The sequence below is a fragment of the Mustela nivalis genome (genome assembly GCF_964662115.1).
Source record: "Mustela nivalis genome assembly, chromosome: 14".
Classification (NCBI taxonomy): Eukaryota; Metazoa; Chordata; class Mammalia; order Carnivora; family Mustelidae; genus Mustela; species Mustela nivalis.
The window spans coordinates 5985981-6012463 of NC_139033.1; the positions used below are offsets into that span (position 1 = coordinate 5985981).

Below are 26483 nucleotides of genomic sequence, written 5' to 3' on the forward strand. Positions count from 1 at the left end.
ATGGAAATCTATAGTTCAAGAGACAAGTAGCTAGACATCCATGTTAGATGGGGGAAGTTGTAGCTATTGGGAATGCCTGAGACCTAGGGATAGGAGATTTTATTAAGAAGAGGACTAAGAACAGGAGCTGTGGACCCCACCATACGAGGGTGGAGGAGAAGCAGACCAAAGGAGATGAATTATTAATGCGGGTGGGGAATTGGAGAGAGTATGTCAGTGACACCAGAACAGAAGCTTCTAGGTGATCGTTTCAAGTGCAGCAGAGAGACCAACTGGACCCCACAGGAGACTTGTGCAGTGACTGTCACAGACAAGCAGTGGACAGTCAGAGTGGAAGACATCGTAGTGCATGTTACAATACACTATAAAGTGAGGTAGAAACATAACAAGATTCCTTTTCCCAACTGCTCATCAGCGAAGGAAGGGAGAAGAACTGTAGTTAGAGGAAGAGACAATTGAAGGAAGACTTCTGTTTTTCGGGAAAGGCTTTAAAGGTGTTCTTAAACCTGAGGTCATGGGTAGGAATCTATATATTCATTCAATCATTCATTCATTCATCCATCCATCCAGTAAGCATTGAGTGCCCTACTGTGCCCCAGGCATCCTAGGATACTGTGGTGAATAAGATAGTCATTGATCATGTCTTCATGGAATTTATGGAAAAATGAGGAAATGGCATTGAGAAAGTCTACTCCATGTAATGGCCGAGCAAGTAGAGCGTGCCAACAGAGTGTGGCCAGGAGAGTAGGCTGGTGTGGAGAGTCAGGAAAGGCCTCTCAGAGACAAGGAGTATTTAAGCTGAGGAGTAGAGAGCACTTCTGGGCAAAAGAACTGCATTGATAAAGACAGGGGAAATAGTGGCACTTCTGATGAACTCAGCGTCCATTATGTTTGGAATATAGAGAACGAGACAGAGACCAAATGAGAATAAGACTGGAGGGTTAAACAGGGACCAGATCATGGAGGGGCTTGTAAGCTTTCTTAAGGATTTTGCTCTTGATCCTAAAAGCAATGGGAAGCCATTGAAGAGCATTGAAGGCGGTGTGGGGAACTGACATCAGATTTGCATTTTTGAATGATCACTCAGGTGACAGGTGGAGAATGGTCTGGGAGATGGTCGGATGGATCTCAGGAGATCATGTATAAAGTTGCTGCTTTTACCTGGGCAGGAGCAAGGGGTGGCTAGACCAGAAGGGGGCAGATGGGATGAAGGAGAAAGTGATGAAATTTGATAGGCAGGAGGTGGAAGTGAAAGCATTTAGTTACAGAGTAAATGTGGAGCATGAGGGATTAAGGTAGACTCCCAGTCTCTAGTCTAAACAAAACAGTGGATAATGGTGTCACTTACCTGCATGGTAAAGAAAGAACTGGAGCAGCTTGGGGGTAATGGAAGGGAACGCTGGTGAGCTAATAGTCATGCTGAGCTTGAGGGGCCTGGGAACCATCCAGGCAAAGATGTCCCTCGCAGACTGGGTAAGCTAGCCTGGGCCTCGGAAGAGAAGACTGAAATAGAGGTGAAGAAGTGGGAATCATCCATGTATAGATGGTAGTTGTAGCCTTGGGAATAGACGAGATTCCTTAGGAAGAGAAGTTAGAGGAAAAACGAAGTAGCTGGAAAGGAGAGGAGGGAGGGGGAAAATCCCAAGAGGGTATGGTATCTCAGGAGGCTAGAGAGTGATTTCAAGAAGGAAAGGGCGATCCACGGTATTAAATGCTGCTGGAAGTCCCATAAGATAAAGACCCCTTCCCACATCAGTAAGGGCTAGGATGGGAATGAGGAGTTCAAGGAGAGGTTAAGGGTTAGGAGAGGGGAGAGAGTTGGTAGGGACACCAAGGCTGATAGTGTTTTTGTCTTGTTCATCTTTGCGGCATGAGCATCCGCAACAATTCCTGGTACACAGCAAGTGCTCAGGGAATGCCCGTTATGTAGGATGGACAGAATGGGATCAGGAATATAGATTCAGGATTGGTTTTGAATAAAAGGAAAGACATACTCTTCCTCCTGAGGCAGGGAGAAGATAAAAGTAGTTATGATTTTTTTTTAAAGATTTTATTTATTTATTTGACAGAGAGAGATCACAAGTAGGCAGAGAGGCAGGCAGAGAGAGAGGAAGGGAAGCAGGCCCCCTGCTGAGCAGAGAGCCTGATGTGGGACTTGATCCCAGGACCCTGAGATCATGACCTGAGCTGAAGGCAGCGGCTTAACCCACTGAGCCACCCAGGCGCCCCTAAAAGTAGTTATGATTAATGCCACTATCCTTTAGGGACTTCTAATCATGAGCCAGCCACTGTTTTGGATATGTTATTTCAATCTTGTGTAACCTCCTTGACCTTTGAAGTCGTTACTGTTTTAACCCTAACTTACCTGCGTGGAAATTGAGGTTCATTGAAGTAAAGCCACTTGCTTAGAGCAGGAGTTGGCAAACTGTTTCTTTAGAGGGGCAGGCTTTGTGGACCACTGGGTTGCCGTCACAACTACTCAACTCCGCTGTTGTCATGCAAAAGCAGCCCTAGGTGGTACGTAAATGAATGAGCACGTCTGTGTTCCAATAAAACCTTATTGACAAAAATAGGCAGCAAGCCAGATTTGGCCCTTGGGCCATAATGTGCCAACTCCTGGCTTGGGGGCTCACATAGTGGTAATTAACTAAGTAGTGATGAAGCTGGGATTTGACCCCATTTCGGGGAGAGCCCATAAGCCTGGCCATACTACATTATGCGGCTGCCATCACATCCTTTTATGTTAACCCACTTTCGGAAACAGATGTGATATTTACCTACACTTCTATAAAACATTTTAATGGATTTGATATGTGCAACTTTGGGGCGATGAATACCGGATACTGGAATGTCCTCTCTGATTTCTAGACCACACTTTTATAGGGTCAGAGCTGGTACAAAATCCCATAGTTATAGACGTTAATAATAAAACGCCAGAAAAAAGAGAAGATAAAGATGTTTCAATGGACTAAGCTGCCTATAAGATGAGCCTCTCACCCATTTGGCCAGAGCTCATAACAATTAACAAAGACAAGTAGAAAAGAACAGGCTTTCATTCCCTTTATTGGTAAGGAAGCTCCCACATCAAGAGGGAATTAATAAGTCTTATTGGGAGCCAGTAAACCCTGTGGCATTTATCAGTAAGGCTGTTCCTGCCGTGGAGTGACTTTTTTATCTTGTGTCTCTTCTCCCTTCATTTCTCATTGGGAAAATAAGAAAAGAGGTATCCTTTTCAGTGGATTTTAGTGAACACTGGGTAGGATTGATTACTAGAAAATGCTTTGGAAATATGATTATGGTATTTATTTCATGTTCATGTGATATATTCCTCCAAAAGTACTAAAGAATATACTGTGCAGATAACTTTCTTAAACTATTCTAGTAATAGTTCCAAACGTTTCTTAAGATATTGAGATACATTGTTAATTGTCACAAATTGTACGGATTGGGGGGGAGCATAAAATGGAGAAAAAGTGTCTGTATGGAAACATGGATAAATTCAGGGTTGACAGAACTATCTAATTCAAGGATTCTAATCTCCTAGTTCCCAGCTGAACTGAGGGCCTGATAAAAGTTTTTAGACAAAACCAGGCCTGGGGCAGGAGGATCATCAACCACAAAATATAGTCCCATTAATGGCCCCAAACCTTCAGTTATGCTCATTGAAAGATGGGCTGTCTTGGCCCATTCCTTAGACAGAACCAACAGCGTGGCATGTGATACAAAGTCCAGGAGCTATAGAGAGCAAGGGGAGCTCTGTTGGCCTGCTTTATAATCTGGACTTCACTACTTCGAACCAGAATATGCCCCTTAAGATCTCTGTGAGGAAGAGATTTTGAGCCACTTGAGTTTAGGTGGGTTAGCCGGCAGGATAGCTTGTGTAGTCAATTGTAGGGACCAGCACTACTTGCTAGGAGCATAACTGTACTGTGGGATAGTCCTCAATGTCATGGAGATTGGACTCATTTTTTTAGAGCTAAGGATACCTAAATGTGTGGTAGTTTGAGGGTTAAGGATACATAAATATGGAAATGGTTAATCAAAGCCAAAATAATGTTAACAGCTACTATTTACTGAACACTTGGTGTGCATCTAGAACTATGCCTAGGATTTCATATGAATTCTTCCATTTAATCCTCATACCAATCTTAGACAGTAGGACTGGTTATTTTCTTGAGAGGAAAAAAAATGAGACTTAGAGGGGGTAACTTCTCAAGGGGACATACCTGAGTGAATCATGGAGCTAGATTTCAAGGTCAGGAGTCTGCCTCCAAAACCCACAGGCTTAATCACTGGAGCATGTAGCCTTCCTGACTCCTGTGTGTGTGGTTTTAGGAAAACCAGTTTTTCTTAAGAATGTTTTTGTTTTCTTAAGAAGGAATGTTTAAGAATGTGTTTGTAGAACCTCGCAGCCCATGGGGCAGAATGTACTAATTTTGATTCCTAACTCTGAATGTACCCAAGGCACCTGTTTTTCTGAGGGACCTGTTTCAGTCCGAACAAGGAAACCTCTTCCAGTAGTCACCAGGTGCCGTAAGCTAGGAATGAATGACAGTGTGTGTCTTTTGTGCCCGCAGTTACGGCTAGATGAGGCTCAAGAAGCAGAATGCCAGGCCTTGAGGCTACAGCTCCAGCAGGAAATGGAGCTGCTCAATGCCTACCAGAGCAAAATCAAGATGCAAACAGAGGCACAGCATGAACGTGAGCTCCAGAAGCTAGAGCAGAGGGTGTCTCTACGTAGAGCACATCTTGAGCAGAAGGTATGAGAGTGTTACTCTGGGTCCCATATAGTTGGGTGGAGGGTGGACCATGGCCTAGGGAACCGCCATTTATGGAGACCTGCCTGTGTACTTAAACTGTGCACTGTTCACTTATTTCATGCTTTTATCTTCCCAGTACCCCTGAGAAATAGGTATAATCTCCATTCCACAGGCACAACATTAAGGCTCCAAATGGTTAAGTTACTCACGTAAATCTGACCCCACAGTCTGAACTCTATTACTCTGCTAGAGTACCCCTTCACACCTTCAGAGCCAGAAGAATGGCATGGGTGACGGGGCAGTTGACAAGACATTTGTGGAAGGTGCTATGAGCTGACACCGTGGCTGCGAAATGGTTTGAAGAAGCCAGATGCGGATTTGGTTTTTATTTTCAGTTATTTCTCCACCAAAAGAAATCACCAGCAGGGCTCTTTTTAAAAATTAGCATGAAAAGAGTCTGATATTGCCCTAATAATAAATATTATTAAAAAAGGCATAATAAATGTTATCAGAACTGAAATATTCATTGCTTTAAATATTGCTGAAGGGGGCACCTGGGTAGCTCAGTGGGTTAAGCCTCTGCCTTTGGCTCAGGTCATGATCGCAGGGTCCTGGGATCGAGCCCCACATCAGGCTCACTACTTAGCAGGGAGCCTGCTTCCCCCTCTCGCTCTGCCTGCCTCTCTGCCTACTTGTGAGCTCTCTGACAAATAAATTATAAATAAAATCTTTAAAAAAAAATATTGCTGAAGAATATGAAGTAGAAAAGATTTCATAAGGTGTCTCAAAGCCGTTAAGCATTTATTTGCTTAACCAGTTATTTGTACTTTCTTCTGGTACTTCCCTGAGACCAACGTAAGAGACTATTTTTACAACTCCTGTTCTAGAACTAAATTGCTAATGACCCAGGGGGCATCTGGCTCTCTATGGGAAAGCAGCACAATCTAATTGTGCTTGAGTGTCTTTTAGCTTCTCCTGAGCCATCTCCTGCTGAGACAGGACACTGACCTAGATCAGCCCAGCTGCTTGGTTTGCTAGAATGGTAGTGCTAGCCCCCGGGTGGGCCCCGAACATTTTTATTCTTGTGAGCAAATTTTAAATATGGATGAGATACAGGACATTGATCCCGGGATTGTCCCAGCCTTTTCCAGCCTAGATTACTCTGAGTTCCCATGTGTTTGTATGTCGTATGTGTGCATGTACGTGTCCGTGTGTGTTTGCGGGCGGCTGCAGGGAGACCTTGTCCATTAAGAACTGTTCATTGTGCTTATTTCAGATTGAAGAAGAGCTGGCTGCCCTTCAGAAGGAACGCAGCGAGAGAATAAAGTACCTATTGGAAAGGCAAGAGCGAGAGATTGAAACTTTTGACATGGAGAGCCTCAGAATGGGATTTGGGAATTTGGTTACATTAGATTTTCCTAAGGAGGACTATAGATGAGATTAAATTTTTTTGCCATTTACAAAAAAAAAAAAAAAGAAAACAAAAAAATTCAGACCCTGCAAAACCACATTCCCCATTTTAACGGGCGTTGCTCTCACTCTCTCTCTCTCTTACTCTTACTGACATCGTGTCGGACTAGTGCCTGTTTATTCTTACTCCATCAGGGGCCCCTTCCTCCCCCCGTGTCAACTTTCAGTGCTGGCCAAAACCTGGCCATCTCTTCTATTCATAGTACACGTCACAGTATTGATGTGATTCAAAATGTTTCAGTGAAAACTTTGGAGACAGTTTTAACAAAACAATAAACCAAGGACAACAACAAAAGTGGATGTATATTGCTTTAAGCAATCACTCATTACCACCAATCTGTGAAAGTGAAGCAAAAAAAAACAAACAAACAAATAAATAATAATAATAAATGCCAAGGGGGAGAGAGACACAATATCCGCAGCCTTACACCTTAACTAGCTGCTGCATTATTTTATTTTATTTTATTTTTTTGGTATTTATTCATCAGGAATAAAAAAAAACAAAGTTTTATTAAAGATTGAAAATTTGATACATTTTACAGAAACTAATTGTGATGTACATATCAGTGGTGACATATTATTACTTTTTTGGGGATGGGGGGGTGGGTGGGGTGAAGAGATCTTGTGATTTTTAAGAACCTGCTGGCAAGAGTTTAACTTGTCTTCAGCATATTCTGATTGTATCATAATCATTTTCTGCTGTTGCAGAGGATGTGAATACACTTAAGGAGCTCACAGAATCCCAGTAGCACAAATTGGGCTTTGGCAAATCGTGTATTTTGTGTATAGAAGGAATTTAAGGAGAGGTATTACTTATTTTCATATTGTATTTTAACTGTTTCTCTGATCAAATTTTTTTACTTCCTCCTCCTCTTCCTCCCCACCCCCCTCCTTTTCCAATTCAGTATTTGGAGTTCGACACTGTCTCTCGATCAGATCATCTTGATCTTTTTCTTTATTCCCCTTCCCCTCCCTGAGTCCCATATCTTGGTCATAAATATTGCATTATTCACACTTTCAAACTGTGTATTTTCTTACAATAAAAAATGATGAAAAAAAAAAGGCTTTACTTCTTTTGCATGCACTTTAAAACAAAACAAAACATTTTTCAGGTTCCAAGGAAGAGCATGATAACTGTCAGAGCTTTTAATTATATTTGTAAATAAAAGTGTTCATCACATTGCCTTGCTGTGTTATTGTAGCAGGAAGTTTCCCTTCTAGGTTCACCAGCTCATAACTCAGAGGGAGACCTGCCCTCCAGATACCATCCTCCACAGCCCTGGGTGCTCCCAGAAGAGCCGTCCAAGATTTTCAGGTAAATTTGTGTCTTGCAAGTTCTTCTACAGGGCTGAAGATAACGTCCCATTGTTTGAAGTGGTCAGTCGCACCTGTTTGCCCTTTAGAAAATGGCACATGTGCTTGCGTGGGCACACACACCAGTGTGCCAGTCATAGGCACATGCAGAGCTAAGACATTACACGCTCTACAGAAAAGCAAGCTATTAAAGAGAGATTATGGCCAAGTATTTGAAATGGTCCCACTGTATAGCAGATCCCCTCATATTCTGCTTTTATTAGAATAATTTTATGTGCATAACAGTGAGGTAGTAAAATATGTAGCTTTTTTTTTCTTTTTTTTTTTTAAAGATTTTATTTATTTATTTGTCAGAGAGAGAGCGAGCGAGAGCGAGCACAGGCAGACAGAGTGGAAGGCAGAGTCAGAGGGAGAAGCAGGCTCCCTGCGGAGCAAGGAGCCTGATGTGGGACTCGATCCCAGGACGCTGGGATCATAACCTGAGCCAAAGGCAGCTGCTTAACCAACTGAGCCACCCAGGCGTCCCAGCTTTTTTTTTTTTCTTAAAGATTTTATTTATTTATTTGAGAGAGAGAGAGCATGAGAGGAGAGAGGTCAGCGGGAGAAGCAGACTCGCTGCCAAGCAGGGAGCCCGATGTGGGACTTAATCCCAGGACTCCAGGATCATGACCTGAACCAAAGGCAGTCGCTTAACCAACTGAGCCACCCAGGTGCCCCAAATATGTAACTTCTAAGACAGGTTTGGGGGTCAAGATAATTTCAGTAAGATCTCCTATTTTTAGGGTTCTAAGTCCTGGAGATTTATCTTTAAAATTTATCTTTAACATGATGACCTAAAAATCATTCCTGTATCTTACAGAATGTTCAGTCATCATAGGAATAGGACCAGTCACGTTCACTGTGATAGACTAAAGCAGGAAGATACACTCAAAAGATTATAAAATGCGAACAGAATAATTCTCAAAATAATTATCAAGTTTCCTAAGCAGCTTAGTTCACTGAAGTTTATATGTTAGGTACATCTGAAAATAACACTGGAAAGGACTGGAAAGAATACTCATAGATGTCCACGAGAAACAGATCATGAAAACAGATATTGCGTGGTTATGCTTAGCATTTGATGGTACACTACATTAAGCATTTTACAGACAAGGAAATAAGCTCAGACCAGGGTTGGTGGTGGCAGTGAAGTCTGAATCAAGATCGGTCTGATTTCAGAACCCACACTCCTAAGCATAGGTCACACACTCAGAATGACATTAAATCATCAATAAGGTAGAAAACGTTCCTGTAGTTTGTTTCGTTTCTCTCTGTAGTGGAAAACATCTAGCTGGCTTGTGAAAAGGCTTATTTCTGTGAGGTTATAGGTAGTGATCTTTAGGAAAGTGCCCCGTCCACAAGTTTGTTAGTGATGTACCCCAAGGTAGAGTTACCAGAAAGGAGGAACATGTGTCCCTGCTCCTAACACCTGCCACAGATGGGCTTCCAATTCCTAGCACCTGCGTGAGGAGGCAGTGAGAGTAGAGAGAAACCAGAATGGCAGCAAAAGAACAGGTTCAAAAGAGGTACTAGGACAGCAGCCAAGAGCCTGTGTCCCTTATTCTTCTGGCACATACTAATCTCCCCTGAGTTTAAAAAGGAAAGAATTGTTGCAGGTTTGTCATATGTGTTGGTAGGGCTGATTATGTTTGATTTGTAACTATGCACTCAGTGGGTACCTTCTAAATCTGGTGCAATGCCAGGTGCTTAAGATGCATCCGTATGTCTTAAGTAAAAACCCTTCCCCTTCTGGAGCTTACCCTAGGGGTAGGAGGAAGATGACGACACAATAATTATAAACAATGATTTACATGGTTCTAAGTGCTATAAGGAAAGAGGGAAGGGTGAGGAGGTATCTGAAGTGCCAAGATCAGCATATTTTTGCTCCTTCATTCCAGAAATATTTATTGAGCAGCTACTGTGTGCCAGGGAGGTGTAGGAGTAAATAGGATGGATGGGGCCACTACTCTGATGGAGCTCATGGTTTAAATCTCCACTGAAACAAGTAAATCGAGGGACTGAGTTAACCAACGGTAGACAAGCCATGACAATGCAAGTGGTGGGCACTACCAGGAGTTCACAGGAACTGAGACAATTACATTCATAGGAAATACCAGAGAACACTTACCAGTTGTATCTAATTGAGTAAAAAAAATTATTTCTTGAAATTATCACCATCTGTAATTATTATCTGTTGAAAAAGCATTTCCTGGGGCATCTGGAAACATGCCCATGTAAGAACGCCTATCCCCTTATGATTTTAATTTAGTAATGTATTTTGCCATGGAAATGATGACATAAAAAATACATTTTTTTTCTCTAGCTTGGCCTAGCAGCATATAAGTCTTTCCCACTGATTACAGCTAAAAACTAGACCAAATGCAAAAGCAACTACTTGAGGACACCAAAAAACCTAAGAGCAGGTGGATTACGGAAAAGCCATGTATGCAGAGGAATGAGGTGAAATAAAGCATCCTTAGATGAAGGAAAATTAAGAGAAGTTACTGTCAGAGAACTATTCTACAAGAAATGCTAAAGGAAGTTCCTCATATTGAAGGGAAATGATACCAGAAGGAAACTTGGATCTCTGGGAATGAAGAAAGAGCAACAAATGGTATATATCTAGATAAATATATATATAAAAAAAAAACTTCTTCCGGTTCTATATTCTTTAAAATATATTGAAGTATATTATTCGTTGAAAGCAAAAATTATACCATTGGGGAGGGTTTTGATGTATCTAAATGCAACCCAGATGACAACTATAACAAAGGTTGGGGGCTAAAGGACCCATATGGTTACCACGTTTCTACATTTTACATGAAGAATTTACCATTCTTATTCTAAGCAGACTCTGAGAAATTAGTTATGTATATTCTAACTCCTAGAGTAATTACCAAAAAAAAAAAAAAAACAAAAGAGGTGTAATAGCCCAAAATCCAATAGATAAATTGGATATTCAAATAATCCAAAAGGTAAGAAAAAGAGGAACAAATAGAAAACATAAAATGGTAGAACTAGGGGTGCCTGAGTGGTTCAGTGGGTTAAGCCTCTGCCTTCGTCTCAGGTCATGATATCAGGGTCCTGGGATCGAGGCCCGCATCGGGCTCTCTGCTCAGTGGGGAGCCTGCTTCCCCCCGCCCCGTCCACCTACTTGTGATCTCTTTCAAATAAAGAAATAGAATCTTTTGGAAAAAAATGGTAGACCTAAATTCACCATAGGGATAATTACATAAATATTTACAGACAGAGTGAGTTTTTAAAAAGGACTATTTGCTGCCTATAAGAGACCAACTAAATAAAGACAAATAAATTCAAAGTAAATAAATGGGGGAGAAAAGCGCCATGCAAATAGGCATAAGAGGTCTATCAAATAAAATAGACTTCAAAACTAAGAGCATTATCAAAGATAAAAGACATTTATGAATAAAGGGATGTCAAGAAGATATAATTTTAAGCTTTTAAATAAAATTAATTACAGGGGTGCCTGGATGGCTCAGTCCCAACTCTTGGTTTCAGCTCAGGGTAATGACCTCAGGGTCGTGAGATTGAGCCCCACGTGGGGCTCTGCACTCAGCATAGAGTCTGCTTGAGATTCTTTCCCTCTCCCTTTGCCCTCCTTGCCAGCAAGCCCCGCTCTAAAACAAACAAAACCTTTAAAAATAATAATCTGAAAGATACAGATTCCTGAATGGAGGGGACACTAGACTAACGCCAGCTTTCAGAATTAGGGAGCTGATGAATGGGCTTTAGAGAGCTCTGTAAAAACTTAGTTGTGTGTGAGTAGTATATATTTGGGGAAAGGGAGAAGGAACTTTTATGGTATGGTCTATGGATATAAAGATGTCTATACTCCCTAAACCTAAGAACCTCTTTACAACGATTCATTCAATTGATGGTCATTAGATTTCTTATGTCCAGTGCTGGAGATACTGAGCAGGACACTGCTTGTCCTTGACTTCAATAAGGATCCAGTCTAAGGGAGAAGATGAACATTTAAACAAAAAAATGACACAAGTTTACAGATTTTAAAATTACAGTGGTTAATACTACAATGGAATGGTGCAGGAGAATCCAGCCTCGTCAGGATGCCCTGAAGGTCAGTTAAGGGAGAAAGGGTCAGAGAACGTGGAATAGGAAGGTTCCAGGCAGGATTTGTAAAGGACCAATCTGGCTTGTCAGGGAACTGAGAGGCAGCCGGCAAGTTTGGGGCCTGATGAGCAGACAACCACCGGAAGCTGGAGGCAGTTGGGAGTCACATCATACAGAGCCTATCCATGGGCCATTTAAGGATCTGGCCTACAGCCCCGAGCAACTCAAACAGCTCACAGGTTTTAAGTGGATGCTGAGGCCATTGACTTAGCAGCAATTTAAGAACAGAAGTCTTTTGCTCCCAGACCCAGGAGAGGATGTAGGACATGGACCACCATGTATAAGCTTGGGAATCTGGATCACCCACTTCCCAACTAGATGCCCTGGGGCAAATTCCCCTCACCTTCCAAGTTTTGTTGTTATTGTTGTTTTAAGACTTTATTTATTTATTTGACAGACAGAGATCACAAGTAGGCAGAGAGGCAGGTAGAGACAGAGGGGGAAGCAGGCTTCCTGCTGAGCAAAAAGCCCAATGTGAGGCTTGATCCCAAGACCTTGAGATCATGACCTGAGCAGAAGGCAGAGGCTTAACGCCACCCAGGCACCTCACCTTCCAAGTTTAATAGGTGAGACAGGCTATCCCCTTGCCTCTATGCCTCTAATATAGGTCTCCTATGTATTCTTTTCGTGTGAACTTCTTATGTATACACTTCACCTTTTCTGGTTGAGTTGTTGACCTTTTTTCTGCATCATTTTTGAGTCTATGCCTATATTAGACCAGAAAACTAACATACCATTATAATTCCTCATTGATTTTCCAGTCTCTATGATTGACAAAGTGCTGTGGTCAGCAGACAAGTCTCAAAGAAAACAGTTCAGAGAAAAAGAAAGTGAAAGATTTTAAGTACACATAAATTTCAAATTATCAGAATGTTTAGAGTTTGAGAAAACTGCTTAAGGGTATGGGGAGATAGATACTTTCATAACCAGGGACTTGAATATGACCATGTGATCTTTTTGGAGGGTGGTTTGTCAGTATCAGGATTGAAGATGTATATACCCTTTGACCTAATTATTTCAGTGCTAGAATCTTACTCCAGGAAATTACTTTGCAGAAGCATGTATATATATAATCTAATCACAGTAGGGGACTAGACTGGTTAATTATGAAACACCCGGAAAATAGAGTATTTGTTCAAAATGATGATATGAATTGTAGGGCCCTGTTAACTCAAGATACGCTATGCAAACCTGGAGTGTATAGCAAGACCGTAATTTTTAAGGAAAAAATATGTTGATCTATGCCAGATGTATGCTTATGTGGATATTCATGTTTGTGTCTTTTTTTTTTTTTAAGATTTTATTTATTTATTTATTTATTTGACAGAGAGAGAGAGAGAGAGAGATGGAACACAGGAAAGGGGATGGCAGAGGGAGAAGCAGGCTTCCCGCCAAGCAGGGAGCCCGATGTGGGGCTCAGTCCCAGGACCCTGGGATCATGACTTGGGTCAAAGGCAGCTGCTTAATGGCTGAGCCACCCAGGTGCCCTGTCTTCTTTCAAACCGCTGCTGAAAACCCAGGAAAGTTGAAGTGGAAGGCACCGGTTCCTGGGCTGTGTACCTTGTCTAACCACAGGCACGCATTGCTTCTTCATTTAAAGTCAACAGGGTAAGGACGCCTGGTTGGTTCAGTCACTTAAGCATCTGCCTTTAACCCAAGTCCTGATCTCAAGGTTCCAAGATCGAGTCCCACATCAGGCTCCTTGCTTGGGGAAGAGTCTGCTTCTTCCTCTGCCTGCTGCTCCCCCTGCTTGTGCTCTCCCTCCCTCTAATAAAACCTTAAAAAAAAAGAGGCAACAGGGTAGGGGGCATCTGGCTGGCTCAGAAGGCAGAATATGCAACTCTTGAGTTCAAGTTGGGTGTGGAACCTACTTTAAAAAAAAAAATTATAAAAATAAAATAAAAAATAGTCGGTGGGGTAGTTGTTTTCTTTATGTAACTTTTGTTTTGCAAATTATTTAAAAACTGAATTTTAAAACCCTTAAATTAGAAAATAATTGCTACCACTCCCTGCCCCCCATAGGGATTACACAAAGCAACATTTCCAACAATGTCTCCGGAGAAGCAACTACAATGAAAGGTGGGGAAAAGACCCAGCCTTGCTTAATTAGCACCCGCCAGGCCCCACCATGATCCCTTCTCCAACACAAACCAGGTCAGTGATGGGATCCTTCAAACACCTCCTTTCCTTTCTTTTTTGGTACATCAAAGGGTGTGCAAGTACAGCTGACCCTTGAACAACAGGAATTTCCACTGCGTGGGGTCCACTTACGTGGGGTTTTTTCAGTACAGGGCTATAAATGTCTTTTCTCTTCCTTACCATTTCCTTAATAACATTTCCTTTTCTCTAGCTTCCTTCATTGTAAGAATACAGCATATAATACATGTAACACACAACACGGGTTAATTACGTGTTATTGGGAAGACTTCCAAGTCAACAGTAGGTTATTAGCAATTAAGTTTTGGAAGAATGAAAAGTTATACAGATTTTCAACTGCACAGGACAGTCAGTGCTGTATCCCCCATACAGCTGAAGGGTCAACTGTAATCTCCCCCACCTACCCTTGCGCCTTTTGGGTGTGGATTCTATATGGGCTGTAGGTCAGGACAGGGAGAGGTGTACCCTCTCTAAGTCATGTTCCAAGTCATTGTTTCTCCACGCAACAACACCCAATGGGGAGGTTTCCCACTGGTTTCATGCTCAGATGGAAAAGGACCACTTGTGAAAAGCAAAGGTACTTTTTCTGCAAAGGAGCTGGCCTAAAACTTTGTGATTTTTTTTTCCCCCCAAACCCTCCAGTTGGAATGGCTATTCCTGCTGTAGTTTGATGGCATGTGTACAGGTGAGGATCCTCTCTATGGTCCCTGAATCAAGTCCGAGTCAGGGAAAGAGGCTACTCACCCTTTGAGGTTATCTCTTGACTTCCCACATTTATGAGGCCCCATTCCCAAAAAGGGCAAAATATCTGGAGACCTTGTTCATCCACACAATGTTTTTATTTTTATTCAACTATAAGCAAACAGCAGAATTAACACAATATTCCGCAACTCCAGATCGGCTTTTCCACAAAGAGTGACCAGTTCAACAGACACAGACCTCGGGGTTTCTGACAACCCTTCACCCAACCCTGCAGCGCGTCTAGATTGCTGTGCCTTAACCACAAAGCCACTCTTCCTACTGCTTGTTCCAGTACTGCTCTTCCAAGGAGCCAGAGCAGAACACTGACCCCTAGTAAACAGTCTGAGATGTACCACGTTGGGGATTAGTGCACACACCAGCCTCCGGCTGTCTTGGTGAGAAACACAGCCATGAAAACACGACCCAAAAGTGCCATCATGCACAGTTCCGGACTCAGGCTCACAAAGGCAGAGGCAATCAATCTTTTTTTTTTTTTTTTTTTTTTTACCTTAAAGATTCTATGACACTCTGCTCTACTACCAAAGACCTGGTCTTTTTACCTCAATTTTTACTTCTTGAAATTCTGGATTGCTATTCTTACCATAACAATTTGATGACCCCAACACAGTACCAAAATACCCCCCAAAATGGAGTTCAAATTTGATCAAAACTGAAATGGGCAGTGTGACCCTCTAGAATTATAAAGGACAGGCAGAAGGAAAGGTCACTCTAGACCACTACCTGACTGCTCAGGCCTCACCTGTGAGAATAGGAACGGGGAAGCAGAGAAATCTACATGCATCACTGAACTTGAGAACACTGCTTGAGGTTTCCAGGATGGCCTCTATCTCCTGGCATTCCCCTACTTCCCAGAGAGCTGCTCATAGAGTTTGGGCACATAGTCATCCCATTCCGCCTGGTAACACGTGCCGGCCACTGGGGGCCCAAGCTCGTACTTTTTGCGGAAAGATGCCACTTTGAATTTGCCACGGTGGTCTCCAGATCGGTTGCTGAGGATGGGCTCGTCACACTTCAGTGGCCCCTTCTGCTCGTAAACCAGCCAGACATAGCGGTGAAGGCCTAGAGGGAGAGGCAGGAAGGAAGATGTAACACAGCTAGGCCATGGGAATGGAGACGGCCCCCGTGTTCACGGAAATGCCAACTTGGAGGGCCCCAGCCACCCCGTTTACAAGAGGGGCACTGAGGACCCGCAGAGGTGGAAGGAGTCAGATCACTCTCCTGCTGACAATCCCCCAGTGGCTTCCCACTGCAACTGGGGTCAAGTCCATACCTACCTTCACAGCCTCGAAGGCCCTCGCTCACCCCATCACCTTTGTCCTTCGCGCATCCTCTCCGGGCTCCCAGACCGCTAGTCATTTTCCACCACCCGCATCTCCATACCCCTTTCACTTGGGACTTCTCTAAAAGTTTGTCTTTTCAGTTTAGTCTCCTCATTAGAAAGCGAACTCCACAAAGCAACAGTGTTTGCTCGTTGATTCAGAACCTACCCTACCTGTGCCCAGTAAAACTCACTCTGACCGACTAAGTAGCAAAGATGCTGAAAAACATCTTTTCTTTCTTTTTTTTTTTTAAAGATTTATTTATTTGACAGAGAAATCACGAGCAGACAGAGAGGCAGCCAGAGAGAGAGAGAGAGGGAAGCAGGCTTCCTGCTAAGCAGAGAGCCCGATGCAGGACTCGATCCCAGGACCCTGAGATCATGACCTGAGCCGAAGGCAGCGGCTTAATCCACTGAGCCACCCAGGCGCCCCTGAAAAACATCTTTTCTAAGTCGCTTTTGTGGTCACCTTCATCTGTCAGTTTCCGTGGACTAAAACAATGATGACTTAGGCATTTTATCAAAGACAAATTATACTAAAAGAATATTTTTTAAAAGCAAAAGGGGGGCGGAAAAAGCCGCGGAGGCTTTTTTTGTTCATGAGAACACAGGTCCTACTTGAGAGACCTGCTTTATTCTCATGTGTGTACATCCCACAATTAAAGTGCCTAATTGTGTAACTGCCCTAGAGAACTTAATAGATCCCTGGGAAAGATGTACCTTCACCTTCCTCTTAACAGATAAAGCACAAGTCTATGGCCAACTGTTCTTGTCAGGGACCTTCCTGTACCTGCTCAGACTAACAGGGCCTGACAACGTGTCTACCCATGACTACTACTTTGTTCCAGCAAATGAAAGCATCCCGTAATGCACAACAAGCATTAACAGTGCACCTCCCACTGTGAGCTTATTCCACTCAGATTTTCAATACAGTATTCTCCCCCTCTATAGGCAGAACATGTGTATCTTCGCTATACTTCTTAAAGCCTTCCACATCTTTTCGAGATGATACCACCCTAGATTTTCAAAAGGACCTATAAAGAAATGAAGAAGCCAATTTTTTATATTTATTTAGGAACCTATGATCATTTCTGAGATCTTTCATGGGAACTGGAAACCCAAAGATCCCACGGGGCAAAGACTGAATATATAACTGACCGTGTTAAATGTGTCCAATCACGACCCCCCACCACCTCCCCAGGAAGTTGTTCCAAGCTTTCTGCAACACTGCTTCCTTGGAATCCTCTCACCAACTGCGCTGCATAGAAAGGCCTAGCAGCTGAGAGGCAAAAAAGCTAACGGAGGATCCCCCTGACCAGAACCCAAGGTTCTGGCCACCTGATGCTACTGCTACTCCAGGTCTCAAGGTCTCCTGCAGGCAACTGCCTCGGAGGTGAACTGCACTGCCAGGAAGCTCCACTAGGCTAAGGGATCTCGGGGAACCCAGACTAAAATTTGCAGCCCTTTGGGCCAATCCTAATGTGCACCCACTGCCTGCCCCCCACCTCCCTGACAAACCAGCCTTTACTGACCTGTGCCCTTGGGAGGCCCAGAGCCGACATAATCGGAGAGGACTGTGCCACTGCTGATGTCATTGCCCTTCATGTTGACCACCAGAAAATGGTGCCACTCCCTGAGACGAGGAACACAGAACAGTCAGCGATGCAGAAGTTAAGCACACAGTCACAGCACAGCCAGCGAATGTGCATGAAGCACATGTTCCAGACCAGGCTGTGGCGATGAAGGAGACACACAGTCCTGCTTCCTTGGCCAGCACAAACCCCACTGGTCTGCAGAAGAGAGGCCCGGTGCCTCCCTCCCACCCTCTGAGTCTCTCGGGAGTTATCTGCAAACTTTTCTGCAAAGGGCCAGGCAGTAAAACATTTTAGGCTTTGTAGTTCACATGGTCTCTGCCACTATTCAACTCTGCGGCTAGTGCGTGAAAGGAGCCACAGACAAGACGTAAGGAAGTTCTCATGCTGTGTCCCGACAAAACTTCATTTATGAACACTGAAATCTGAATGTCATGTGATTTTCACATGTTACAAAGTACGATTCTTTCAATTTCAGTCATTTAAAAATGTAAAAACCATTCTTACTCGTGGGGCCATACAAAAACAGGTGTCAGGCAGATGGGGCTCTCAGCTGTAGTTTCTAGACTCCTGCTCTAGGGACTGAAGGGGTAGGAAATGCACACTCTGGCTGAAGCGTGTGTGTGAGCAGCCCAAACTGGGTGTCCGTCCTCCTGGCACAGCATGTCCAGCAAGGGACGTACGTACACAGGGCCAGAAGCATCAGGTCCTGTCTGGATGACCTAGTGTTGCCAATCTTTCCCCAACTTGCCTGTACTTGGGGTCCTTCCTGCTGGGAGCGTCTGGATCTGTCATGACCAAGGTGTAGAGTTTACCAGAATCAAGGCCATCCCACGCAATACTGGTGGGCCGGTTCTTAACCTGTAGGAAGCAACCACTTCGTTGTTAAAAAAAAAGTCAGAAATGGGGGGAAAAAAAAAGTCAGAAATGCTGAAGAAGCCAACACTCTCTGATTTCAGGTTCCTCAAAGGTAAAACACAGTAAATTATTAATAAAAGCTAAAGTGTATGGACTCTGCTAAGAGCCAGGAGCTTACGTTTAATACACATTATTTACTTTACTCCAAAGCTCACTGTAGGACTGGTGTCCTAGCATGTTCTTAACAGAAAGACGTGGGGTCAGGATTTCCACCCTGGAGCTGACAGAGGCCTCTGAACTACAACTTCATATGGTGTGGAGTGTCTAGATCTGGTGACCAGCAGCTTAGCTGGGGCCTGCTAAAGTGGAATCTGAATTAACTGGATACTTTGTGCACAGAAAATGGCCGGACTGGACAGTGAGTCTGGGAAAACAGAGGCTTCCAGAGGGTCACTCCGTATCTAAACATCCACAACAATAAACTGTCGGAGCAATTTATGCACACCACTGCCCCGGAGCTTCACGACCAACAACTGCCAAGTGCGGGGCACTCCAATTCCGCCACTTCCGGTGTCCAGGCCCCAATCAGCTCGCAGGGCGAACGGTAGAACAAGGCCGCGGCCGTTGCCCTCGAGCCTTCCAGCTGCAGAACGCACTTACCTTTGCACGGCTTCATGCTCTTGCGCGCTAAGACAAAAGGAGGAATCCCTGGGCGATGCTGGTCACCGGTTACATAATGCGTCACATGCCCTCGGGTGGGGCTTTTGCACCCCAAACTGGGGCCTAAAGTCCTGAGACCCTAGGAGAGGTCTGGGGCCCAAGAGGTGGCCCCCGCCCCCAGGCCCGCGGCCCAGGTTGTTTCTGGGCCTAGGCCCCAGCCTACGCCTTGAAGCCGCTAGAAAGTAGATCGCTTTCTCCTGCAGGCCGAGCCCCGCCCGCCACGTGCAGGGTCCGGGTGCCCGCAGGTGTCCGCGGGCCTGCGGCGTGGGCCCCGCGACCCCCTTCTCTCGGAGCACCCTCCCCCTGTCCGCCGGCCTCCAAGCCTGGAGCGGCTGCAACCCCAACGCCCTCGGGTACCTGGGTGGGCGTCAGCACTTTGCCCAGCTCGTCGATCTCTGTCCCGGTGTATTTGACCTGCAGCGGATGCTGCGGCCGCTCGTCCACTTCCTGCAGGCTCAAAGGCCCGGACCACTTGCTGAGGTCCACCGGCATTGCGGAGCCGAGCTGGGCACACAACGGGGAAGAGTCTCCGCAGACTGGGAACAGCCGAGCGGAGCCAACTCCCAGCAGTCTGCAAACTGGCCAGAGGAGGCGCGGGACCCGCGGCTGGGGAGGCGCACGCGTCGGAGCCGCAGCCCCGCCTCGCCCCGATCCTCCAATCACAGGCCAGGCAAGGCCCACCCTGCTCTCTAATTGGTCAAAACCAATAGCGCGGGGCGTCTCGCGCTCCCAGATCAATGCAGTAGTTTTTGCCTGTCTCTTTGCGCTGAGCGTGCTGGCTCCGTGGGGCTGCATAGTTCCGGGGAACTGTGGCTCGGTTTGCAAGACCATTGTTTCAAGAAATGCAATTAAGCTAGCTTTGCATTTCTTATTCCTTTTTTTTTTTAATATTTTGCATGATTCTTTCCTTTACTTTCTAAATGCAGAAATGGTAAGGCCCTGCCTTTCCCCCACTTCTTACAGCAAGCCTGATTGCCCTCCCCTCTCTGTATTTTCGCGCATGCTCACTGTTTTGATTAACTGCCGCTTGAGAGGACGTGCGGTGGAAATTTTGAGCATTTTTCTCAACGGACAACTGTATTTGCACATATATCTGATCTCTCTGTCCCCAGTTAGTGCAAACAAGATTCCGGGGAAGTAATTTTTTTTTTTTTTTGGAAAATTAAATTTTTAAGCTATAATTATTATTCCTGTTTTGCTGACAAGGGGCTCTGCCTCTGCCAAAACTGCTCCCACGGGAGCCGCTAATGCTTTCTTTTTACTAAATATAATAGGTACTATTTAATAGTCCTTGTCCTGTTTGACCTTAGGACAGCCATTGACAATGATAACCGCCCCTGCCCAGGGAATTAAAAAATCCTTTTGTTTTCTTAGTGATAATACAAGTTCATTGTAGATAATTCGGAGGAAAAAAACCTCACAGAGGTAAACAATCATCTCTATTCCACTACTTGGACATCAATAAACAATTTCTTTCTGTTTATTCACTTAAACAATTGCATTAAACTCTACCATCATAGGGGAGCCTGGATGGCTCAATTGGTTAAGCTTTGGGCTCTTGGTTTCAGCTGAGGATATGATCTCAGGGTCCTGAGATCAAGCCTGTCGTCAGGCTGGTACTGGATGTGGAGCCTGCTTATGATTCTTTCTTTTAGGGGCGTCTGGGTGGTTCCGTGGGTTAAGCCTCTGCCTTTGGCTTAGGTCATGATCTCAGGGTCCTACAGGGAGCCTGCTTCCCCCTCTCTCTCTCTGCCTGCCTCCCTACCTACTTGTGATCTCGGTCTCTCTCTGTGTCAAATAAATAAAATCTTTAAAAAAAAAAAAAAAAACACCTCTCTCTCCCCCTGCTCCCCCATCTTTCTCCCTCCCTGGAAAAAACAACTAAACTCTACCATTACAGAATGTCTGTATCAAAAATAGATCATTATTTTAAGGGCTTCTGTTGCAGATGCACCACAGTTTATTCAACAATGCTATTGATGTTGGACATTTATGCTCTTTGTTGGTTTTTCCCTTTTTCCAATATTGCGGGAACGAACATCTTCCTACACGTATATTAAAAACTTGATAGCTTCAGGAATATATTATTAGGGACATGCTAGGCCAAAGAGTGCTCTAGGGAGGATGCCTACCATTTACTAACCATCACCACTGCCTTGTGCCAGGCCCTGACCCAAGGAAGGCCTTGAAACTCCACATCTCGTTTCATCCTCACACCAACCCAATGTGGGAGGCACTGCTGTTACCCCATTCCATAGATAAGTAAACTGAGGCTTGGGAAGGTGTAAGTGACAAAACCCAGTGAAAGCGTGCCTGGCTGAAAACAAAAGCCAGACACAAAGCCCTTAGGCACACTCTAGCTGGGAGTGCAGGGAGGGCATAGGGTGACAGTCATGACCTCAAGTCCAGAAAGACTCCTCTAAGAAAGGTGTCACCAAGACCCCACTTGGCAGACATGAGAATGTGTCCGTCAGCTCTGAGTGCTGGGAGAGAATTTGGCCAGGGTCCCCCCTGCTGTGCTCTGGCTGGCTTCCCCCCACCACCACCACCCCCCCACCACCCTCCCCGGGGAATGACTGAGCTCTGCAAAGGTACTAAAGCAGAGCCAGGAGACCAGGGCCCCTCTGTAGTCAGGACGGGCTTGCCTGCTTTCCTTGAAACTGGACCTTGGGTAGACGCTTCCCTCCCTGTCACCTGCTCTCAGGGTCAGATGGCTCTCCCAGTCTTTCTTGACTCCCTCTCGCTTATATGCACAGCCGTTTCCCCTAATAAATTCTTTGCACAACTTCTCAGATGACCAAGAGTGAAGCTCCCAGGTTTAATAGACAGCATGAGGACAAGCTGAAGTGGAAGTGAGTTTGGGGTTTTGGAACAGTGGGCAGATGGGTTTTGCTGGAATGGGGCATTTAGGTAGGGGCAGATGGATGGCATAGCAATAAATCTAAATAAGGCTAAAGAGACAGGAAAGGGAATACCCTTCTATTTTTTTTAACCTATGCAAAGTTTAAAATGTTCTCCAATATACAACATAGCATAATCTAAGGGGATGGATATGGGAAACAGAATAAATTCATATTCCAAATCCCCCACCCAGTACCTGCGAAACCTTCTGGGTGAGAGGCAGAATGACCTCTCAAAGCTGCCCACATCCTAAGCCCAGAGTCTGTGGATAATGCATGGCAAAGGGAAATTATGGTTGCAGATAGAATTAAGGTTGCTAATCAGATGCCCTTAAAATTGGGAGATTATCCCAGAGGAGGAGCCCAAGATATTTTCAAAGGGAAGAAGGCAGGATTGTCAAAAGCAGAGTGATGTCATGGGAGAAAGACTACCAGCCACTGCTGGCTCTGAAGATGGAGGAAGGGGCCATGAGTCAAGGAGTCCGGGTGGCCTCTAGAAGCTAGATAAGGCAAGGAAACAGATTCTGCCCTAGAGCCTCCAGAATGAACGTAGCCATGCTGACACCTTGATTTTAGCTCAGTGAGACCTCAGACTTCTACTATATAGAACAGTAAGATAATAAGTCCGTATTGTCAGGGGCACCTAAGTGGCTCAGTCTGTTAAGTGTCCACCTTCAGATCAGGTAGTGATCCTGGGGTCCTGGGCTCGAACCCTGAGTCGGTCTCCCTGCTCAATGGAGAGTCTGTTTCTCCCTCTCCCTCTGCCCCTCCCCCAGGCCCATGCTCTCCCTCCTTCTCTCTCTCTCTCTCTCAAATAAATAAATAAAATCTTAAAAAATAATAAATAAATCTGTGTTGTTGTAACCTACTAAGTTTGTGGTCCCTTGTTATAGTAGCCACAGGAAACTCATTAGCTTATGACTTATACTCACCAAGCCTCAGTTTCTCCCTCTCTAAACTGGATTTACCAGCATCCCTGAAATGTCATTGTGAGGATCAAATGAAACTCCTATAATGTGCTTCACATACAGCCTGGCATGTCCAAGGAGGATGCTATTACTTTATTACAGGTTCATTATATAAAATTCATAAATAGGGGTGCCTGGGTGGCTGAGTGGGTTAAAGCCTCTGCCTTCAGCTCAGGTCATGATCTCAGTGTCCTGGGATCGAGCCCCGCATTGAGCTCTCTGCTCAGCGGGGAGCCTGCTTCCCTTCCTCTCTCTGCCTGCCTCTCTGCCTACTTGTGGTATCTCTCTCTCTCTCTCTGTCAAATAAAGAAATAAAATCTTTTTAAAAATTTTAAATGAATAGGGCACCTGGGTGGCTCAGTGGGTTGAAGCCTCTGCCCTCGGCTCAGGTCATGATCCCAGGATTCTGGGATCGAGCCCCGCATCGGGCTCTCTGCTCCGTGGGGAGCCTGCTTCCTCCTCTCTCTCTGCCTGCCTCTCTGCCTACTTGTGATCTCTGTCTGTCAAATAAATAAATTAAATCTTTAAAAAAAAACTTGTTTTAATGAATAAAATTCATAAATAAACAAACATAAAATTAATTAAAGTCCATTAGTAATCCTACCACCCGAGGCAATGGACATTTGCTGTATTTCCTTCCAGACTTCTTTCTTTGCTTCGCTTTGCTTTTTTTCTTTTCTTTTCTTTTCTTTTTTTTAAGGGAGGGAGAGCAGGGGAGAGAATCTCAAGTAGGCCCTATGCCCAGTGCAGAGCCTGAGGATACAGACCTCGATCCCACAACCCTGAGATCACCACCTGAGCTAAAATCACCTAACCTACTGAGCCACCCCGGCGCCGCGGTCCAGGCTTCTTTCTATGTATACAGATATCAGTATTCAACATGACAAATGTACTGTTGTGTAATTTGCCTCTGTTCACTTTCTCCAGTCATGTCTATAAACACAACAACTTTTTAAAAAAGACTTTATTTATTTATTTGACAGAGAGAGAGAGTAGGCACAAGTAGGCAGAGAGGCAGCAGAGGAAGAGGGGACGCAGGCCCCTGCCGAGCAGAGAGCCCAATGCGGGGCTCGATCCCAGGACCCTGCAATCATGACCCAAGCCAAAGGCAGAGGCTTAACCCACTGCGTCACCCAGGCGCCCCTACAGCAACATTTTTAAAAGATTTTATTTATTTATTTATTTTAAGAGAGAGAAAGCATGAGTAAGGGGAGGAGCAAAGGAAGAGCGAAAGGGAGAGAATCCCCCCCAGATTCCAAACTGAGTGTTGAGCACAGAACCCAACAGGAGGCTCGATCTCAGGACCCTGAGATCATGACCTGAGCCAAAACCAAGAGCTGGACTCTTTTTTTTTTTTTAAGGTTTTATTTATTTATTTGACAGAGAAAGAGAGATCACAAGTAGGCAGATAGGCAGGCAGGGGAGGCAGGAGGCAGGCTCCCTGCCAAGCAGAGAGCCCGATGCAGGGCTCGATCCCAAGACCCTGGGATCATGACCTGAGCCGAAGACAGAGGCTTTAACCCACTGAGCCACCCAGGCGCCCCCAAGAGCTGGACTCTTAACTGAATGAGCCACCCAGGCGTCCCAATACAGCAAAATTTTATAGCTGCACAGAATTCTATTATATGGATTATCCCTTGTTTGTAAACACAAACCCCCCTTTGGGAACATGTAAGGCGTTCTCACTACGATGCTCTAGAAAGATCTCTGTAATCCGTATCCTTTTGCATGTACCTTCGAGGCACCTATTTGGCTGATTGTTTTCTCTCCAGGATAAAATCCTAGCATTTTAAGTTTGAGATCCCACGTCCCAAACTGGGTAGGGCCTCCGTGACTGGCTGATTTTTAAGTGGAAAGGGGGCATAGTGATCAACCAGGATCACCCTGTCATTTATTTCAAATGTTTCCATCTCCACAAAGTTTTATTTTCATGGTTTTGACAGTGTATGTAGAGCGTATGACCTACCTAAGAATGCATACATAATTCTGCATTACCTCTCATTGAATATTTTATTTTAAACATTTTCTGATAGTAAATACATTTCAAAAACTGTTTTTTGTTTTTAAATATGGCTGTCCAATACCACAGTGTTGGAGATTATTCAGTCAGGTGTTTGTTGGTAGACGTTGAGGTTGTTTCTCATTTTCCCCCTTACTTGACAGCTGAGGAAAGTGAAGCACAAGAAATTCAGAAATTTCGGGGACTTGCCAAAAAGGCTGACAGAACCATCTGGTTCTGCGGGGAATGGCCTGCACATTCCGGAGCAGGTCTGGGCAGCGAGGCAGGCACCAGAGAGAGATCATCCCTCAGTCAGAATGGGGGGCACCAAGCGCTCCTGAAAATGCCTACAGAAAGCCTTGTTTTCCCCCAGAAACCAAGAAGTGCCCTAGAAATTCAGGTTAAAAACCCAGCCCTGGGGGAGTGGGGAGGCTCCTGGCATACAGCACATGCCCAAAGGGCTGATTACGCAGAGCACTGTTCGTGGATTAAAGGAGGTGGAGAACGCAATTTTTAAAAAAGAAAGAAGAGAAAGAGAAATGTTCTATTTATTGACACACACCCACTACATACTTGCCTTTCTGGATTCTAACTTGTCTGTGTGTGTGTCTAGACTGGGATCTCCTGAATGTGCTGCCCTTGGGTCGACTCGAATGAATGAGTCTGAAAAACCACAGGTTGTTTTTGTTTGTGGAGTGAGGGGAGGAAATTCCCTGATGTGGTTATGTGGTGGAGTGGCTCCGGGCCAGTGTCGCTACTCGTGCTTCCACTAGAGAAAGCATTTCACCAGAGAGGCCTAGACAAAAAAAAAAAAAAGCTTTGTCCTGTGGCCACGGTTTAGAAACCATTGTTGAGGCCATGCTTGATTTGGAATTGTGACTCCAGGGGACCCCGGAACTGGCCGTTGGCCATGGAACCTGGACCAAGACACTGTTCTGGAAGTTGACCAGGATCTTGGTCTCCAGGATTCCCCTCGCTAGGTTGTTTTTGTTTTTGTTTTTGTTTTTCATATTGAGATGTTTGTTTTTCTGCAATGAGAATTTCAAAGCATTTTATTTTATTTTTTAAAGATTATAATTTTTTTTTAAAGAATTTATTTATTTATTTGTCAGAGAGACAGGCACAGCGAGAGGGAACACAAGCAGGGGGAGTGAGAGAGGGAGAAGCAGGCTTCCCGTGCAGCAAGCAGCCAGATGTGGGGCTCAATCCCAGGACACTGGGACCATGACCTGAGCTGAAGGCAGACGCTTAACCACTGAGCCACCCAGGTGCCCCTAAAAGATTGTATTTTTATGTAATCTCTATATGCAATGTGGGACACGAACTTACAACCCTGAGACCAAGACTCACGCCCTCTACTGACTGAGCCACCCAGGCACCCTCCACGCATTTCAAAACACCCTTTCTGTTCTCACTGGCATCTTCTGCATCAAATATCTTTAGGAAAAGATGCGAAAATTAATTTTAAAAGCAA

The 26483-nt window shown here is 44.7% G+C and overlaps 2 protein-coding genes across 3 annotated transcripts in view; one reads left to right on the top strand and one right to left on the bottom strand.

The window, feature by feature from the left end:
- Positions 1-7410, top strand: part of TAOK3 (TAO kinase 3) — a 184140-nt gene extending 176730 nt beyond the window's left edge. For both annotated transcript variants that reach the window (XM_082699774.1, XM_082699775.1), the window contains exons 20-21: positions 4578-4760; positions 6037-7410. In XM_082699774.1, the coding sequence (XP_082555900.1) occupies positions 4578-4760; positions 6037-6198 (345 nt within the window). In that variant the 3' untranslated portion in view covers positions 6199-7410. The remainder of the gene's footprint in view (positions 1-4577; positions 4761-6036) is intronic.
- Positions 7411-14712: 7302 nt separating this feature from the next.
- On the bottom strand, positions 14713-19785 carry PEBP1 (phosphatidylethanolamine binding protein 1). Its single transcript, XM_082699805.1, has 4 exons — positions 19500-19785; positions 18316-18425; positions 17505-17605; positions 14713-15713 (listed from the first exon to the last, which is right to left on the bottom strand). Exons 1-4 carry the CDS (start codon positions 19632-19634, stop codon positions 15496-15498), a joined length of 564 nt encoding a protein of 187 aa, XP_082555931.1. The 5' UTR covers positions 19635-19785; the 3' UTR covers positions 14713-15495.
- Positions 19786-26483: the final 6698 nt, after the last annotated feature.

Bases quoted from the DNA above. Each gene is read 5' to 3' on its own strand.
- PEBP1 (XM_082699805.1), bottom strand. From the start codon at position 19,634: ATGCCGGTGGACCTCAGCAAGTGGTCCGGGCCTTTGAGCCTGCAGGAA. The intron at 18,426-19,499 runs GTACCCGAGGGC...TGCTTCCTACAG, and splicing joins AAGTGCTGACGCCCACCCAG to GTTAAGAACCGGCCCACCAG. The intron at 15,714-17,504 runs GTCAGTAAAGGC...CTCTCCCTCTAG, and splicing joins TGGGCCTCCCAAGGGCACAG to GCCTTCACCGCTATGTCTGG.